The sequence below is a fragment of the Cololabis saira genome, chromosome 5, assembly GCF_033807715.1.
Source record: "Cololabis saira isolate AMF1-May2022 chromosome 5, fColSai1.1, whole genome shotgun sequence".
Classification (NCBI taxonomy): Eukaryota; Metazoa; Chordata; class Actinopteri; order Beloniformes; family Belonidae; genus Cololabis; species Cololabis saira.
The window spans coordinates 35,824,216-35,844,152 of NC_084591.1; the positions used below are offsets into that span (position 1 = coordinate 35,824,216).

A 19,937-nucleotide genomic window follows, 5' to 3' on the forward strand; every position below is an offset into this window, starting at 1 on the left:
TGAAGCTGAGGAGGTGAAGTGTAAAAGCGAGAGCGTTTCCTACGTCGATGCTTCCATGGGTGGCAAAGGAAACGGGGACGTCTGCTGTGTCGAATGGCTTGAACAAGCACCGCATCGATGCTTGAGCTGCACATGGTTAGACTGCAGGTTTTTCCTCACTGCAAAGACGGCTTGCTCTTCGTTGACGACGCTCCTCGCACATCTGTAAACCGCTGGAAGCCCGCGTTCAGCACCTGGACAGCTCCCGGCGGTGAGCCTGGCCGCGGTGCCGGGCATCCATACGGAGGTCCTGCTGCTCTGGTTGTGGGGGAAGCCCTGCCAGCGCATTATGCCTCCAGATTCAGCGGCAGCCTCGTCGTCTGAGCCTAGGCATGGTGCTTCCAGCCCGGAGCAGGTGCTGTCCTCGGGATCTGTCCTCTCATAGGCGATACAAGTGCGTGGCCGACGCAGATTTGAGGCTAATAATCACAACCCACTCACGAGATCACAGCGATCAGCAGCAGCATCGTCGGCGTGGAGGGAGATATTGTCATCATCACCACTGCAAAGGAGGGCAAAGGAGTCACGACCATATTGTACACAATGTAGTGCAAGAAAACACAGGTTAGTGTGTCTTTATTCGAGTGTCTAATTCAAAGCTTGGGGTGTGTATTTGTAATGGTTTAAACATGAGCAAATATGAGGTTTCATGCATGGCCTCTTGAGCACAGCTGACATATCTAATATATGAGCTGGCAATAGCCTTTTCAATGAGATAAAAGCTGGAAGCTTGAACAAAAATGGCCCAGCATGATTATTTTACTAAATGTAGCAGCCCAGTAAAATGTGCTGCTTTGGTGGACAAGCATTTCCACTGATGAACTACTGTGGGCTGCAGTTATGGTAATAAGGAGCAACTCAAGATGCTGATTATGAAATGTAATGCCCCTGATGATGTTATTTGCTCATACCTTGTATTATGAAATAACTTTGATCACTCTTGGTTTTCAAATCAGAGTAATTTTCTCACAATCACACAGTGGTTCAACATTGCATTAACATCTTTAACTTTCTACACATGTTTTGCTCAGATCAAAAACTCCAGACATGGCACTTTGTTGTTATAATCTGAGTTCACAACAATATACTTTTTCAAATAATAATTTCCAATAACGTTAACCAGAATTTCATGTTGAAGTACCAATGACTCTCCTTCCATGTCTGTTAAGCAGCTGGAATGGGCATCAATGCCTCTCTGTGCGGTGGCACAAAGAGCTAGCATCCTGCTGTACTTGCTATGCAAGAGGTGTGATGTTCCTCAGCTCCTGAATCACAGAGCGAAGCGCATATTGGAGGAGATTTAAAATCCATTACAGTTTAGTGCTCCCAGGAAAATAGTTGAACAGCACACAGCTAAAGCTAGGTTAGAGGAGGGCACCTTTAGGAAGGCATGAGCACTGATCTTATATTGATAATTCTGAACATAGTCATGTTTCTTTTGTATACAGATAGTTCGTAACTTTAATAGTAATGTTTTTTCTGACAATATCGAAATTGTAACTGGTAAAACAATCTCCCACAAGATCTGTTAGCTGCTGATGTGGAGCTCCGAATCATCATCATGTCCCACAATCTTTCTCACCAGGTCGAGTTAATGCTTTATGTCATAGTGTGTTTTCCCCATTTAAATATTAATGCACTTCTGTATTTTCTTAACTTGCAGGTGTGCTGGAGTCAGGTCTCTGCAGTGGTGAAATTATATTTCACACTTGGGGCTACTTTGTTAGGACAACGGTTTGCAACAAGACCTTGACATGAGCAAGAACCAGTAAGTAAAACACCAGTTAGTCTTGTTTGAAACAATTTGACACAAAGGGGATTTTTAATTCTCTATTTATGAACATGCAAACTAATGCATGGACATTTCAGCAAGGTAGGACATGATTCGCATAATGGGACCTGTATATTCTCAGGCCCCTCCAATGAGTGATCGTGAACAGGGATTAGCTCTGAGAACAGCTCGTCGTCCATTGTATCTGATGGCTTCACTTAGCATTCAGGGGGGATGTTCACATGTCATCTTCTCTTACTAATAATTACTCTGTGTGTGTGGTCCTCCAGACAGGCCCCGCATTTTGATTACAGTAAGGTTGGAGCTAAGAGAAGGGAAGGGGGAGGGAGCTGAGTGGGGTGAAGGTAAGTGGACTAGTGTGAAAAGGAAAGAGAGATGAATGCAAAGCATTTTTAGTCTCCTCGGCATCCCGTGTAAAGCACGGGATGCTGTTTCCAACCAACGGGGACTTCAGAACAGCAGATTAGTGCAGCTGATGTCTGATTGCTACTATTGCTAAATTTATAATAATAATTATTATTATAATACTTTTTTTATAGGTGCGTTTTTCTTGCACTCAAGGGCACTGTAAATAAAATAGAAACAAACAATAAAATCAAATACCATAAACTGACTTACCATGTCATAAACAAAACAAAAGATATAAAACAAGCTAAAACAGATGGGTTTTAAGTGTGGATGTAAAGAGTGGAAGGATATTTCTAGGCTCAGATGGCAATGAGTTTGGGAGCCGGGGAGCAGAGCGGCTGCACGCTCTGACCTCCAGTGGTGAGATGGGCGGTGGGTCTAGTGGCCTAGTGGATGGAGGAGGAAGAACAGAGGGTATGGGAGGGAGTAGCAACATGCAGCAGGTCAGACAGATATGGGTTGGGGGTGCAGGGTTATGGATGGCCTTGAATGTTAGCAAGAGGATTTAGAATTCGATGAGGAACTTGACTGGAAGCCAGTGGAGCTGCTGCAGGACCGAGGGGAGGTGATGGATGGAGGTTATGTTTATGGAGGGATTTGTGAGTGAGGCCAAAGAGCAGCGAGTTGCAGTAATCTAAGTGAAAAGTGACAAGGCTGTGAACGAGGAGAGCAGATGCAAGTGGGTTTACTGCTGAGGTAGAGCTGGGTGTCGTTTGCATAGCAGTGGAAGTTGAATTTATGAAGATAACACTTATTCGTGACAAAAGGCAAAAACAAAATGTAAAGCTGCTGAGTGCCAGTGACTCTGTGAAGTGAGAGATGGAAACTCTCATGCAGAGAAAGGTCTGTGGAGTTATTTTTCACCCCAGCTCTCTCAGACTTGATAAACCGTCCTGTCACCTCTCTCTCTCTCTGCCTGTGGTGAAGTAGCAGTGAGAGGCAGGATGGGAAAGATATACATTTTTTACAACATGTCACAAAATATTTTCACTGAATTTCACTCTGGTTTTAGATCAGGCCATATTACTATTACTGCTGGCACAGCTAACATAAGTGATCTCATTAGATTGTCCTTAGTAGATCTAACTGAGGCATTTCTATCAGCTGACCACAAATTGCTTGTAAACAAATACAAGGATGATTAAGTCAGTCCTAACAGCATTTAATGTTCCAGAAATGATCTCGTACGTGGAGAACAGATTGTACGTATATGTGGAGGGCTACAAATCTGACCTTGATATAAAAGTAATTCCCATGGGAATGTCTGTTTCGGAACATGTCCTCTCCCCAAAATGTATGTAAGACTTGATTAAGAACATTCAAGTAAAAATATACCTTTATGCTGATGATTTATAATGTATGAGCAAAGGGAACAATTTCAGTCGCAACATGTACTACTCCACAGAGCCCAAAATAGTTTTCGTCTGTTTGTTTTAAGGTATTAGCCATTAACTGTCTGGTAGTCCTTTTAACCTCAGGCTTCAACAGAATGAACACAAACTGGATGTATCCACTGTGCACTGAACATTGATTTATTTGCAGAAAGAAAGAACTCTTATGTGCCTACATTACATTACATGTGTGCCATATATATATTTATATTTTTTCCTTTTATTTTTACTGGTTATTTCTATGTTGCATTTTAATGTGTTTGTATGACCACTATTGGGGTTTTTTGTCGTTTTTTTTTTTTTTTTTTTTTGGGGGGGGGGGGGGGGGGGGGGGTATTATTTATCAAGACTAAATAAGTAAAAACACCAAAAAACGAATTATCAAGCAATAGTAATAGTCATTTCATTTTTACATTCAAGTCTCTTTACATGATGTAAAAGGGGAAAGTAACACAAAAACCCATCATTATTTGTTTAAATCTTATTTTATTTTATTTTTTTTTTTTGACCAGTTGGCACATGAGGACTGGCACTCCTTGCACCGCAGAGGCTTTGAAATGAAAATACGGTTACAGTTGCAGGAAAATAAAAGTTTGGTACATCATACCCTGCATGACATGAATTCGGCTCAACGCTCTCTAGGTTAATTCAAATAACACATTGAAGTTTACTTATTTCTGAGATATTTGTCTCATTCCTCTTGTTTTCTTTTAATTGATCATATCAGTGAAACCAACACACCTCTTCTTTCAGTCACACCCTCAAAATCCCAGCAGCAACAACAACAAAAACATCCCACTTGTACACGTAGAAGAAGTAGATGTGTTTCAGCCGCAAGTTAAAACAGAATGCAACATGATATAGTTGACACTTTTGTTTTCCTGTTTTGTGACCTCAGAGAACTATATGATCCATGGGTTTAGTTTGTGATAACAGATATGTCGTAAAAGCAGACTTTCATTTAGATTCCCCATTTACCCCTTGGTGTCCCACAAGGCGGCAAACTTGACACAAGACTCTTTAGCGTAGCACAAAATCTTTTTTTGTTGGTAAAAGTTGTTGACGGTGTTTATGAAGGAGCCCCAGTGGTCAGCATGTAAACGTCCACTCCCGAGATGGGAGTGGACGTTTAGGATTCCCAGACTTCAATTTATAAGTGTGTTTAATCTTTCATTTATCCTTGCAAAAAGCCTATTGGTTTGTTAAGCAAAAGTATTATGATTACCTAAAATATTCAAGACAGTTTAAGCTCCCCAAAGTTTCATTTCACGGTAGGTTCATGTTACTGCAGCCAAACAGCGTAGTGTAATATGTTACAGGGTTAAGTTTAAAAATAGTAGCTGTTGTAGAGGCTTAGTTTTGACCCTTTTCCCTTCGGCCCTGCATGATTTATGTTAACCTTTTTGCTTTCTCGTAAAGTTTGCTGTCATTACATGCCTCTAAAAACAGCCCATCCTTTAGCTGGCTGCTGCTGGCTGTCCTTGCCCGTGTCGTTGAAGGGGGCAGTGTGTTCAGATGTGTAGCATCAGATGTGTAGCATCCACTCCCTCCCCAGGATGGCAAACAGCCACTCCACTGGGCTCTGCTCTTTGTGGCTCCTTGCCTGCTCTCTGATTGTCTGGAAATGTGATTTTGATGCGCTAAACTGTTTGTGTCTATCATGGATGATTAGGATCCTTGTTGCAGATGGTCATAGGTGCCAAGTCCACTGGGAAAGACTGGGGAACTCCACTGTAAAGGCATTTTTGTGCCTGATATTTGACTCTTAGGCTTAATAACACATCTGTCACAGGACAGGGCAATCTTATGAGATATTTGAGTGTCATATAGTTCTAAGTGCCAGAATTTAAAAAAGGCCCCTTTTCCATTTTTATTTAATGATTTTTTTTCCACTCTTTTTCACCTTCAGCACAGAGGTTGCAGAATTCACCAACCCCGTTGCTGTAGCTCTCCCTGTCTCGTAATCAATGCCTTTGTCAACTGATAAGTACTCCAATTATTGATGTCTCCACACTGGCTGCACTGGGACTGCAGCCAAGCAATGTGAGCCTCCTGCTCCAGGGTGACTTCTCCTTGTCCGCTGTATGCTGAGCTTGTAGGATTGCGGCCCTACCCACATACTTTCCATTTCTCGGGCAGATAAAATGATACTTGGACTGGTTCTGCCAAATTAAGCTAACTTCACGGAGGACACGAAGGGGAGAAAATCTTATTGAAATAAAACTCACAATACCATTCATCCATTATCTATAATCACGTATTCCAATTTAGGGTCACAGGGATCTGCTGGAGTCTGTCCCAGCTCTGTTTTCGCAAAAGGCAGAGATACACGACAGGTCGCCCACCTCACAGTACCGTTTATGTGTTTCAACAAACATGCTTCTGTTGCTGAATATTGCTATTTGTGGTTTTAACAACAATCTACAGTTTTTATTATTCTTATTAATATTATGATTATCTATCTATCTATCTATCTATCTATCTATCTATCTATCTATCTATCTATCTATCTATCTATCTATCTATCTATCTATCTATCTATCTATCTATCTATCTATCTATCTATCTATCTATCTATCTATCTATCTATCTATCTATCTATCTATCTATCTATCTATCTATCTATCTATCTATCTATCTATCTATCTATCTATCAGTACTCAGATAAACAACTACTCATGGAATATTGCAGCATGTCACTTTGTCTCTGGACATTTTAGGTCTTAATGCACATTTTAGGTCATTTTGGCACAAACACCTCATACATGACCATTCGTGTAAGTAGAGGGGTGATGATTTGGGTTTGCTTTGTGGTGAACACCACCTAATGTATTATTATGTTCTGATATTGAACCTTGGGTGAGTACTTTTAGAAAAAAATACATAGAAATAGGAATTTGGGCATTTCTTATAATCAGCAGAAATATGCAAAACTGCTCCCCCAACACGCAGTTCTCTGACTGTATTGCTCTTTTGATGGTGGTTGGTTTTCCTTGTCACAGGGGTCCTCCCCATGCTGGAGCCTCAGAGCTGGAGGTCATATCCCAGCAGGTGGAGGAGGACAACCAGTGTGGGGCTCCAGTGCAGCTGGTCCGCTTTGCCTACAGAGACTTGCCTTTGGCGGCCTTGGACATATCTCTCGCTGGATCCCAGCTCATCTCTAACCCGGATGAGGAAGACAACAGAGAGGGGTAAGCCCCCAGAACACTTCCCTTTTCTTTCTGGTTTGCACAATAAAGTGAGGAAAGAGAGTCTGTAACTGTCAAAGAGTGAACGGCAAGTCTTGGCATGGCAAGGAACGAGAGGGCTTCTGAAACTATACAAAACTCAACTGTTAAATTAAAAGAGTGGAGTATTTCAAATTAATGGCATGGTTATCAATGAATTGGTGTTATTGGAAGACCAAAATTGAATTATATATTGACTATTTGCCCCCTTAGGTGAGAAGATACGAGAGCTATTGTGTCTGCCAGTCAAACTGGTACTTTCTTAATTAAGACAGAATTGCATTTCCTGCAATTTACATTCTATCCTGTCAGCAAGAGGCTCTGCAATCACTCACTCAGCTGCTTTTACTGCACATGGTAATTACACCTGACACATTGAATCACACTTCATTTTATGCTGGAGTCCGTAAGATGAGCATGTTTGGCAATAAATCCATTGGTGTCACCAGGAGCGGAAGAAAATGGATGGATGGATGGATGGATGGTGTCACCAACTTCAATGGTCATTGTCTATTGATGTGCTCGTTACAGCAGTTTCTCTCCATCACGGCGTTCAAAAAATTGATTATTGGCAGAACACAAAGACTCTTGTCAGCTATGTATCTTTTCCTGAAATGTCTGAGCCTTATGGCAGTGCTGTTTCTGGCCATGAGGCCTGCCTGTTTTATTGCCATATCACCATGCTGCAGTCCCGGTGTTCCTAGGACAGGACACACCCCTCCCTGAGCACCCCTGTAGCAATTGCCCGTGGCTCTCTACTCGCTCGGCACGCCTGACTCACAAGGCTCATGGAGCGCTGTGATGCTCTCATCCATGCAAGCCAAGTAGACAAACAGCAGAAGCTTAATTAGAGCACCCGGCCTCTTGCCATCCAAGCATCGGTGCGTCAGCTGACTGCGTCCGGCTGGACGTTGCCCGGTTTGGCCTGGTTCAGGCTGACAGCTCTGTGGGACGGAGGACAGGGACAGATGGGTCCTGTCCCAAACACCCACTCTTGTCAGCCTCCCTCATATCCTTCTCACTCTCTTGCTCATAAACAGAAAACACACATTTACAGCAATGACATGACAGCCCGGCAAAAATACATTAACAACAGGCGACCTGATATGACGCGGTGTGATTCTTTGCTCCCACGAGAGTTGGCATTGTGTAGTGGAAAAAGTCATCCTGTGGGTCATGTCTCTAAGCATTCATCAAGTGAACAATGTGAATATCCTTTACCAGGAAAAGCTGTTAGGTGCTGTTGTTCAGAGTAATGTATGCTCGTGCAAAAAGAGGAGGCGACAATATACAGCATGCTAGGTATTAATTGTGCAGTCTATCACAAATAGGTGCTCCGGTATGTTTGGGCTTTTGTGATTGGAATTCCTGATTTTTAGGTGGGAAGCATTCCACAGCAACCAGTTACGGCTGCTTTAGTGACTCAACTGTCTAACATTCAAGGAAGGGCGGGATGTCAAAACTACCAACGCAGCGTTGTCAAGATTCTTTTACTGCACATACTTCAGAATAACCTTGTCATTTTATGAAAGATTGTGTTTATAAACCCGCTCTACCGCCTCGATTTGGGTGCTGTGACCACTCTGGCCTCAGTTTGGGTGTCCAGGAGGGCCGTTTGTTTCCCCAGTCTGCTATGACCTACATTCTTGTCACGCAGTTTTGTGAATATGACAGCTGCAGCAGATAAATGAATCGAGATAGTTTAATTTCAGTCTGATCATTATTTTCCTCATTCAGTTTTGGAGGTTCATGTGGATATTTGGCATCATGCACCACAGACCAAAACATCACCTCGCCGCAGGAAAGAGAGCCTTTTCTCACTTTTTTTGTTTCACACGTCTTTGACAAAATGAGCAGAGATAATGTGCTGGAGATGTGCGTTTAGTCGTGCATAGTGGCTTCTCGTGGCTCTTTTATTAGGAGACGTGGGTGACTATGTAGGTGGTTCGTGTTCTTACGGTCTACAAAGGGAACACATAGTACTTGCAGATTTGGTGCAATGATGAGATGGATGGAATTATTAATAGATTTTGGGTGGTTGAAGTCCAAGTTTTGAACCACGCCATCTCGCTCCAGAAGGTATGATTATGGCTATGGTTCTCAAAAAATCCATCAGTTTCACAATACAGGATCAGAAATTGTGAAATTGTTAAACGTTCTGGGCTCATGAATCATTTCATAGCATGCTTTACACTGTTTCAAACACGCCAGCACTGGGTAACTTCTATTGCTGTCATAGAGTACATAATTCAGGGCCTTCTGCTAATTGACGCTCTAATTTTGGATACACCAGGCGATGGATTAGTTTAATAAGAACAGAACCTTTTAACATGAAATTGATACACCTGATCAAACATTTTTATATGTATTCATTTGAAGGCTCTAAGAAACAAAAATGCATACTTTCTCAGAATTTTCTCAAATAGAATGTGTTGAAAAGTGCTTGTAGGGAGGTTGGGGGTGGTCTACACTGAAAACTGTCAAACCTGACTATGGGAATCATGCACCAACCAACCTAATATTATCCGAGAACCACAGTTCCAGTGTTATCAAACACATATTTCCTAAACCATGAGAACTGTGTTCCCTCTCTTGTGAGCTTTTTTTTTTTTTTTTAAGTAGCTCATTAGGCTTAATTACAGTCCATTTGCACTGGTGCATTTCTTGATTTTATTAGCCTTGCTGACCTTCCAGCAATCTGTAACAGGTCTAAAAAATATAAAATAAGCAGAGATTTAATACGCCAGCCATCTGTTTTCGTGTGCAGAAAGCATATGTTAGTTGATGGTGAAAATATGGGTACTTGATTGAAATTTGGATGTTGGAGGAAATTGTTGCAACACTGGAGAGAGAAGGAGGTTATTTTAATTTACCAGCACAGATATCTGCTTTGAGTGTGTCATTGTGACTATATATTTACACACATTTCAAAAAACACTCCATGTCACAGAGATAGTTTTATGGGTACTTTGCATTGAGGACATGTAAAAAGCATGCTTTTGCTCCCTAGTCTCTCCCCAGCTTAGCTTGTTGTCCTCAGCATGCAGCAGTAACATATGGTACTGACCTCCAGAGGCCCGACTGAGAGGTAATGAGCTGATGGGCGGTTCACATGGGTCACCCTGCCTCCTCTCCAGTCAGCCTGACTTTTAACAGGGTGGATGGCATGAACACAAGGGAGGAATGGAGCAAATGACCTTCCCCAACAGCATCATTCACAAAAGCTGCCAGCTGTTGAACACAAATAAATCCCTTGATTTGATAAATATGTTTTCTGTTCCTGCTGCACTGAAGAGTGGCAGAGATATCACAGATATCGATGTGCTAACAAGCCAACTTGGACTAATTTAATTTGCGGAACATAATGTTCATGTTTGACCAAATGAAAGGACGTTTTCAGTGGTTATTCACTCAGCAGTTGCATAACCTTGAAAATGCTCAAGGCTGAAGTGAAATGTGATTATGGGAAAACTGTTGACAAAAGCCACGAAAGACCTCACCAGTGTTTACTATGAATCTTGGCAGCAGCAGCTGCAGCAGTGTTTTTTTATGTAGTTTTGGTGCTAGAGCCACAGAGTACCTGTTCTGTAATGATAGATGGATGTCTGAAAAGAGAGCAGTGTTTCTCTTTTCTCTCTCTCTGTCTCTCCTTTTACCCCTGTTCAAACAGACACAGAAACAGTCCTCTCCATCAAATTGGCTCTCCTGCCTGGCACCGTGTGTGACACAATAAATGACATTTGAGTGCAGGATTTGAGGGTTTATTAATATTCACAGACATGCAAAGTGTGAGATTGCTTTTCGGGCAGAGAGTGAGGGAGATCAAGTGTCCTAGTGAAAACCCTTTTATCAGGGACAGCTTGTCTGCTGCTCTGCACACAAGGCCCCGTCCATCTCCATTTGTTTAGTAGCTGTGGCCTATTTCAGTGGCAAAGTCCCCTGCGTTTGGTTGTGCCCCATTGCGAGAGACAAGGGTTTGAGAGATATTTCCTAGCTGAACTTAGAAACGGGAGAAATGTTGACACTTTGTTTACTGGGGCATGCAGTTTGTTTGTCCTTTTCATCTGATTTGTTAATTTACCATTTGTTATAAGGTAGGTTTTTTATTTGCCATTGAGCCAGCGTCCAGACACAACGATGTACATTCCAGTACAACCCGTCCAAAGAGAACAAGAACAGAAACCAAACGAACTACATTGGACATGGGTAGACAGGTCCCTGAGGCTGCGGCCATGGTAGCCGCTGTTTTGAGATTCCACCGGCATGAAACCACAAAAGATTCACATCGACGTGAAATGACCTCCAAAACCCTCGACTGATTACCAGACATAACTTGACTTTATTCCACATTGTTATACCTGGTTTCTTTCTACTGGCAACTTAGTAGTGGTTACACAGAAAAGAATTTACTCAACTGTTAAGTTGGCATTTGTCTTGATTTTCAAGCGATCTTGGTTATTTCCCCCAACTTGTGCTTTCTCAACAAATGAGATGATACTGAGTACCTCCCCTTTTTCTCTCTGTCCTCTTCTGTTTATAAATACCGTAGCTGTTTGTCTTCTGTCTCCTTTTTCTCAAACACAACACCTTATACATTCATTCACACACACTACAGCACATCACACTCTCACCACACTGCACCCATCACTGTCTTGTCTTTTCTTTCGTACTTTTTCACGTTCCACTTTCTGTGATCTTAGTCCTCTTTGGCAGAATTTTTTTTTAATTCCTTTTCTATTCCTTTTCTTGAGGGACCATTACAATATGGTAGACTGCCAAGAGAGCTGCTGAAGGAAACACACTCATGCACACACCCATGCTTACATAAACACAAAAAAAGATTAAAATTAAAGATTAAAGATTAAAATTCATATATATGCTTTAGGTTTTAACTAACTTGATATTAACCATTATTTTATATGGAGACAAGTGGAAAAAAAAAACAATTAAGATGATAAAGTAAGCATGCACACAGTGAACATCGAAATACTTCGACTTCTTCAAGTGTTTAAAGTAAGTGAAAGAACAAGTGCAACACAGAGTTACAGAGTTGAACAACTTGAATGAGGTGAAGTATTTCAGCCGCTGCTGTTCAGTAGCCTGCAGGGGCACAATTGCGGTCCATTTTTCCTCTGCTTTGGCCTACCGAGTTCAGCAGATTACTGGGGACTGGTTGACGTTTATGCTGGAGGAACCCTGGGGTTTTATAGTTATGAGAATAGGGGGAGCAAAATTGAAAAGAATGGACCAGAGTCAATAAGGATCATTTAATAATACTGGAATAGTGGTTTGTTCACAGTTATTCTCCAACTATCGAGCCAGGCCTGGCCAAGGCTTGAAGGAACAGCTAGCCCCCGACTAGCCCCATCTACTGATGAATTAAAGAGAGCAATGATTATCAGGTCAAAACACTTTCAAATATCAGTAAAGTTCATCACATTAGCTAACAAGTTATCACTCTGTTTTCCAATTCACATGTTTCCATCATTTCTATTTTTCATTTGCAAGTATTTTCATCACTTGAACTCTTCTTTCACCGTTGAGGCCTCTTTCCTTAAATAAAGAATGAAAACTTTATGTTGTGAGTGATGAAAGTGCTTGTGAGAATGTCACTTCGGTTTTGATCAAATCACACTTGAATTTATCGAACCACATGAAAATGAATACGTCCTGTTTCCAGTTTACCTCCATTTTAACGGCTTCATTTTTCCTTCACAACAAGACTATTAAAGCTTCCTGGAGTAAAACATACTGCACAGTGTCAGGAAGCTCAGCTCAGTTACAGGTTCAATGGGCCTCCAACAAGATAATCACCCAAAACACCAACGTAAAAGTACCTAAGAGTGGCTGATTTATATAAGGAAATAAATTTAGAAGCAATTGTATGTCAGCAGCATGTTGATGACCTTGCTGCAAGTTGAAAAACAGTTTTAAGTTGATACAGCACAAGATATGAAACAAGTCAAAATGGTTGGAAACTATTTGTTTAATCTTATCGAGTACGGGTATGTGCTATTTTACCTGATCGTAAAAGTGGCAAAAGTACTCTATAAACATAGGGATGTTGGAAGTAGCTACAACATTTCTTTAAATTGAAGTAGAGTACAATAATAAAGTAGGATAAAGTGGAAACACTTCAGAGTTCTTCTTAAAAACAACAATGGTGTAACCTCTTAACCCCTGCAGTTGCCACCACAACTGATGGATGGATGAATGGACAGATGGATGCATGGGGCCCCCTAGTAGACTTACAAGAGAGACTAATGCAGGAGATGGTCCATGTGATAAGATCCCTATCACAGTGATAGTTGTTCAACTTGGAATTGAGTTGAAACGTTTGTGTGTGTCGGGGGCTGGTGGTGAGTCACATCAGGGCAACCAGACAGTTTCTTCAGTGCCAGCCATCCTGATTAATAACTCTGGTTTGTTCGTCTGCGGTCTGCAGCCGGCGTCATTCGCAGAATGCCATCATTTTCATCGCAGGTCAACACTGATCAGTCTCATGATCTAATCCCCTTCCTCCGTGCTGCTGCCAGACACACTTCGATCTTCCCTCAGCATGTTTAAATTGCATGCACTGGCCTGCTGATGTCATCATGAACCTGTCCACAGCGCACACCGCTCTGCATCTTTCATTTTCTCCACACACCCAGTGTCCTTTTAATGTGTGCGTGCGTGAGATGTGCATAAATCTGTGTGCATCATGAGCAGTCTTGGAGGTACTGCACACTTGAAATGAACCTGCCCTGACCCTGAAGAGGGGATTTTCCTTCATGGCATGCTGCACTACTGAAGCAATCTGACTTCCTCATAAATACTGCAAGTCCTCAGTGTTCAAGGTTTAAAGTGATTTGCCTAAAATTAAGTTTCTGAGCTTGGAGTAATCCATCACTGCCATTTACCCTGCTTCCAGACAGGGTTTTTCTTTACAGGTTTATTAAATTATTACCTTTTCTGCAGAGCCTTTGAGAAAGGTCTGAATGAATTATGATTTCACACAGTATGAGTTAAATCATACTTTTCAGACCTGAAGGTAAGTGAGGCGTCTCTCTGGAGGCGGTGCCTCTCGTCCATCCTTTAAGTAATGGGCCACAAATGTCTTGCTCGTGTGTGTTAAACATCCCACTGGGAAAATGTTTCTTTTCTTTGTCGCTTCTTCCCCCATAGACAGGGTTTGACACCATCCCTTTAGAACAGGGAGTCATTGTGGAATGTCTCCACGGTATTTGCAAAAATGATCCTGTGTGTGTAAAGCTTGACGATGTGTTGTTTTTATTTTTTTCTGTATTCCCATATAAAAAAAATATTAGCAGTTTGGTTCAATTTAGATAACAATTAGGCCATTTGTACTATTTGTCTTTCTTAAAAGAATGTATAAATACATATGTATAAATATATATGTATGTTGGATTTTTCACTTAACTGAATCTGCATTCTCACACCAGTGTTTTTATGTAGGCTCCATCGTTCGTCAAAACTGAAAATATATCAGAAACTACACACAAAAAAAAGGGTAAAAAATAAGTCGTTCACTGTTCTCTCTCGTCTTCCTTCCTCTCCGGCTCTCCCTCCAGTTCGTTTCTGGATGAATCCCAGTGCCTTTGAACTGGCAGCTCCCTGCTGCCTCTCAGAGTTTGCCTCTTTCGCTCTGAGCTTAAGCAAGAAGAATAGAGAGGGCTGAATAAACTCCATCTTCTCTCAGCCTCTGACACATATTGCTTGTAGCTTTCATCGTAGGGAGGAAGGTGACAACAGCCGTTTTAGAAGGGCTGCACCGTCTTTTTCAGTGTAGACTGATGAAGGGCACCAGTCCTATGCATGCACTGACACTTGGACATCTTCCTTCACACATTCATACACGGCAAGCTTGTAGAATACACAATTCTAAAAACATGGGAAACCTGAAGTGGAAATCTGACATTTTTCAACAATGATGTACCTGTATAAGGAGCAAGAAGCATGAATAACACACCATAGCTGGGATTAGACCTGGCCGATGGTGTGAATAGACCCCCCCGCACCCCATCTCTTTGATGCTCTTTCAACCAACTATAGATGCTGTCATGAATAAAGTCAGAGGACAACCTCATTGTTCACTTAGGCAAAGATCTGTTTGAAATGGAGCCCATGTGGCTACACAATTATGCCAGCAGGACAACATCCGTCCTGCCTTCGAGCCAGATTTAACAAAACAAAAGGGAACCGGAAGGGAAACTTACCTGCCAGCATGAGAAACGGCCAAATAAATGGGCATTAAGCCCGCCAGATTCACTGGAAGCCCTGTTGTAGCCCAGTAAAGCAGCCAGGAGGGAAATGAAACGCAGTAAACTATTCTCCCCTCAAACCTAACATTGCTGATTTTTACTGACTGGAAAACAGACCATTTACCGAGTCAACCTTGACTCCTGCATTTTTCTTTTTGAGGACTGTATCAGTGGTGTATATACACACGTTTTGGTAAGACAAAAAGAAATTAAAGCTCAGATGTGGATTAGAGCAGATGTTGTGTAATCTGTTTCCAGAAATAGACACAAACTAATGGTTGCTGTTGTGAGTAAAACACTGCTTGACGGTGGTGTAAACAGAGACATTTAATTCAGAGAAGGATTCAGAAAAGGCCAGAATGAGAAGCTTTGTGAGGAGATGGAGAACGTCGCTTTAATGCAGTAATTTCTAGAATTTGATCACAGTGTTACAATTAAAATTAATATTCAAATATTGAATTAATCCCTGTGTGTTGGCTCTGCAGAGAAATAATGCATCCACAGGAGAAAGTGTCAAGTTGAAAGTACCGGTAAAGCATTTTTGGCTGACATTGGTGAGGTTCATGTCCACATTTGTGCATGCTGTGCATTCCTTGCTAGTGTTTCATTGAAATGAATCCCCCACACCTGGACACATCATTTGTCTCTAAACCCAGAGCTCCTCAAGCCACCTCCCTCTCTTTGTGCCTCCGTCTTCTCCCTCCCCTGAAACGCAGGTCAAACTGGCTAAAGCCGTGCTGTGGGCGAAGGGCAGCGCTGTGGCAGGTCTGCCTGCTCTCAGCAGGCTTCAACTGCTTCCTCGTGGCCTGTGTCGTCCTGGTGGTGGTGCTGCTCGTCCTGGAGCTGCTCATAGATGCCAAGTTGTTGCAATGTGAGTGATGGAACCAAGAAAACGTCAATTCAATTCTTCATATACAATATTTGTGGTTGGAAATCTTTTAGTGCCAAACAATTCAGTTTAAGTCACAATTCAATCAATTTCCCTGGAAGCTTAACTTGCTAAACTTCTTATAAATCAGGCCCCCTTGTTAGATGTCAGAGGGCTGGCACCCATTGCCATTATCTGAATCTATTCAAGTCTACAGTATACTGTTCTCCGGGGACTGACCAGGCGATTGACCAGATAAAAGGAGAAGTAAGATAAATGTGTGGCGGGAGATAGTGGACAGTTGGCTGCTGGATGATGGTGAAGAAGATGAATACACTGATAGATAGATCACTGAGCACAGCAAACAAAGACGGATGGAGGGAGATGTGGCGTGTGAAGAGTAATGTCCTGGCCAATGGACGGGTGGCGACCACAATTAGCACGATGAATAGATGGAAGGGTCCATGTACAGAATTATTATTTATGATGTTGCTTAACGCTTATCACCGTGCATCTGTGCATGCACTTGCATCAAAAAGTTAGTTTTTTCTGTGTTAGTCGCTGGTAACAGCTAGGGTTGCCAACTCCCTGAAAAATAAATAAGGGACGCCTCATCGGCAGGGCCGGCCAACCCGATTGCCTTCACCCTTCCTGGCGTGGTGAATTTTTTTAGCCCCCTTTTTTGTGAGTGAAATGTTTTTTAACTATTTGACTCGAACCTAAATTGAATTAGATGCATATTTTTGAATGGCATGAACACATGGAAAACAAATTATCCAATTTACTTGAATACAAAATAACAAAATTAACTGAATAAAAAAGTATCTTTCTTAAACAGAAATCTGGCCTGCTTAACTTAAAATTTTATAAATTAATATAAAACAATAGAAAGAAAGGAAAACATCCATTCTGTAATAGTGCACATTTTTAGTGCAATAACAAAAGTGCAAACAGAAAGTCTGTAGAAAACTTGTAAACATATTTGTGCCTCAAAGGCCATGATTGTAGGCTACAGTTATAGTAAAACAGAAAAAAAAATAACTTGTGAACTCAACAGCTCAATGCAATTTTCCATTGGCATTTCATGACTATTTTTTGACTCTCACAGTAATACGGGACAGTGTGCATCCCTTTTCAGCTCCATACAGGACGCGTACTTATAAATACGGGACGATTCCGTTTTTCCAGGGACGGTTGGCAAACCTAGTATCAGCTGTTTTATGTGGCAAACTTTTCACCACCGCATATCATTAAAGTAATCAGCGGTTTCGTTTCATTCCCGCAGTTAACAACGCGGTGCAGTTTGCCAGCGTCATCCACTGGATCAGCCTGGCCATCCTGTCCGTGTTCTTCACCGAGGTGAGTCTTCCCTCGCTCTCTTACCGCTGATGATGCAGCTGCTGCTGATTAATGCTGATTAATGCTGCCATGCGCAGTCCACGGTCCGGCTGAAGCGCACGCTGCAATATTAACCTGGGACACCTCGTGCTTTCTGTCTCAGCGCGACTGGAGGCCCGAGCTTTTCATTGGAACAGGGGGGACTTCTGTAAACGGCTGTACGCAAGCGAGAGACTAGAAGTTCATACCAAAAAAGGAATTTCACAGATGTGTTGGTTTTTCTTTAAGTTTTTGTGAAACTTCCAGAGCAAACTTTTTTTTTTGTCTTCATGCATATTAATGGTTAATACCAAGTTGGTAAAGACCTATAGCGCAGGGATTTTCAATTCCGGTCCTTGGGCCTCCTTGTCCTGCATGTTTTAGATGTTGCCTTGCATCAACACACCTGATTCTAATTAATGGTCCTCATTAGTGTGTCATCGAGGTCTGTACAACTCTGTTGATGACACAGCTCCTTGTATCATGGTGTGCTGAAAGCAGGGTAGCATCTAAAACATGCAGGACAGAGGGGCCTGAGGACCGGAATGGAAAACCCCTGCTATAGCATATATACATTTTAATATATAATCAATTTAATATATATATATATATATATATATATATATATATATATATATATACATATATATATTCTGTGTGTTTCTGTGTGGAGTTTGCATGTTCTCCCCGTGCTTACGTGGGTTTCCTCTGGGTACTCCAGCTTCCTCCCACAGTCCAAAAACATGCATACTAGGTTAATTGATTATTCTAAATTGCCCGTAGGTGTGAGTGTGTCTGGTTGTCTGTCTCTATATGTGGGCCTGTGATGGACTGGTGACCTGTCCAGGGTGTATACCTGCCTCTCGCCTGTAATCAGCTGGGATAGGCTCCAACAAACCCCCGTGACCCTGCAAAGGATAAAGCGGGTATAGATAATGGATGGATGGATGGATGGATATACGTGTGTGTATATATATATATATATATATATATATATATATATATATATATATATATATATATATATATATATATATATATATACACACATACATTTTTTTTAATAATTAATATAAACATATGTGAGAGGGGGTGAGGGGGGTCAGGGATGGCATCCGCTGCTAGTCTGAAATTCGAAAAACACAGGGAAATGCACAACAGGCACACAAGCCTTTGAAATCTGTAATAGAGAAAATAAAACATACAAACATACACGAGAACAGGCAGAGACACAAACAGCAACCATTTCAGGTCCCTGAGACTGAATCAAGACTAGACTGCTGTGATTATCTGACCCCCAGACTGTGGAGTGAGTATGTAGGTGAGTGAGCAGGTGTGTATGTCTGTGTAACTTTTTGTGTGCAAAGTGAAAACAAGGTTTTACCTGAACCACAACTATAGTGGAGGAGGGAGGGCACAACCACGCCACCCAGGAGACCAGAAGCCGACAAGGAGAAACCCAAACCCGCAGAAACATTTTTGAAATGCAGATGTGCTGCTGGTTTTCTAGGATTCCCAGCCAAGTTAGTTTACTGAGTTAACATAAGGGATAAGAGATAAGGGTGGAAGGAGTTGGACATGTCAAAATGACGTCATCATTCCTCCATAATATATTGGCTCAATAGGATGTTAAAGTTAAAACCCATGTTTTAAATAGTATAGGCAAAGTTTAAGCAATGATTTGTTTACAGTTTATTTCCTCGTGGACGGGAGAAGTTAAATCCAGTGCTTCTTGTTTTTTCATGATGTCTTTTTGCTGTGCAAGTAAATTTTGAGAGTATGATTTTACTTCCTTTGAGAAATGAAAGAGACAAAAGGACATTAGGAGTGTCAAATACATTTACTTGGAAAGCCAAGTGGATTATTGAGAATGAGCGACTTCCTTCATCGAGCTGACCTCGTCCTCTTCCATCATATCCCGTATAACCTGCTCTGTCTTTGTCTCTCGCTTGCTCTCAGACAGTGTTTAGGATCGTGGTGTTGGGGATATGGGATTACATTGAAAACAAAGTGGAGGTAAGCTCTAGCGACTGTGATTCTGGACTTTTTTCACAGTTTCGCAGTGTCATTCCCTTAATGTCCTGGCTCAGTGTGGCATCTGTTGAAGTTTCAGGCAGTTAAAAACGTCTTGGTGTTTTCTCAGGTGTTTGATGGGGCGGTCATCGTGCTCTCTCTGGCCCCCATGGTGGCCTCCACCGTGGCCAACGGCCCCAGCAGCCCCTGGGACGCCATCGGCCTCATCATCACACTGCGCATCTGGAGGGTGAAGAGGATCATTGACGGTGGGGCTGGGAGGGGCCAGCATCCCCTGCATCCCGTCTTTTACTATCAGGGCACAGTGAACAAGACTACCGTGCTGTCTGCACCGACTACTAATTTCAGTCTACATGGTCTCGTTCACATAGTTTCTCCTGTTTGATTCTTTCCTTTTTTTCTTTTTATATCACCAATAATAATGACACACTGTGACCATCATAAAGAGCCGTCAGTGCTCTCAAAAAAAGCTGATTAAAAGGGGAATCATTGTTTTCTTGTTAACTATCTTGCTCCCCCATTTGGTTATTGAATGTA

At 41.9% G+C, this 19,937-nt stretch overlaps 1 protein-coding gene across 1 annotated transcript in view; it reads left to right on the forward strand.

Moving 5' to 3' along the window:
- Positions 1 to 19,937, forward strand: part of tmem266 (transmembrane protein 266) — a 24,933-nt gene continuing 4,996 nt past the window's right edge. Inside the window, exons 1-7 of the mRNA XM_061721847.1 lie at positions 1 to 603; positions 1,703 to 1,807; positions 6,633 to 6,821; positions 15,838 to 15,992; positions 17,275 to 17,348; positions 19,326 to 19,382; positions 19,510 to 19,648. Of these exons, the coding sequence (XP_061577831.1) occupies positions 1,794 to 1,807; positions 6,633 to 6,821; positions 15,838 to 15,992; positions 17,275 to 17,348; positions 19,326 to 19,382; positions 19,510 to 19,648 (628 nt within the window). The 5' untranslated portion in view covers positions 1 to 603; positions 1,703 to 1,793. The remainder of the gene's footprint in view (positions 604 to 1,702; positions 1,808 to 6,632; positions 6,822 to 15,837; positions 15,993 to 17,274; positions 17,349 to 19,325; positions 19,383 to 19,509; positions 19,649 to 19,937) is intronic.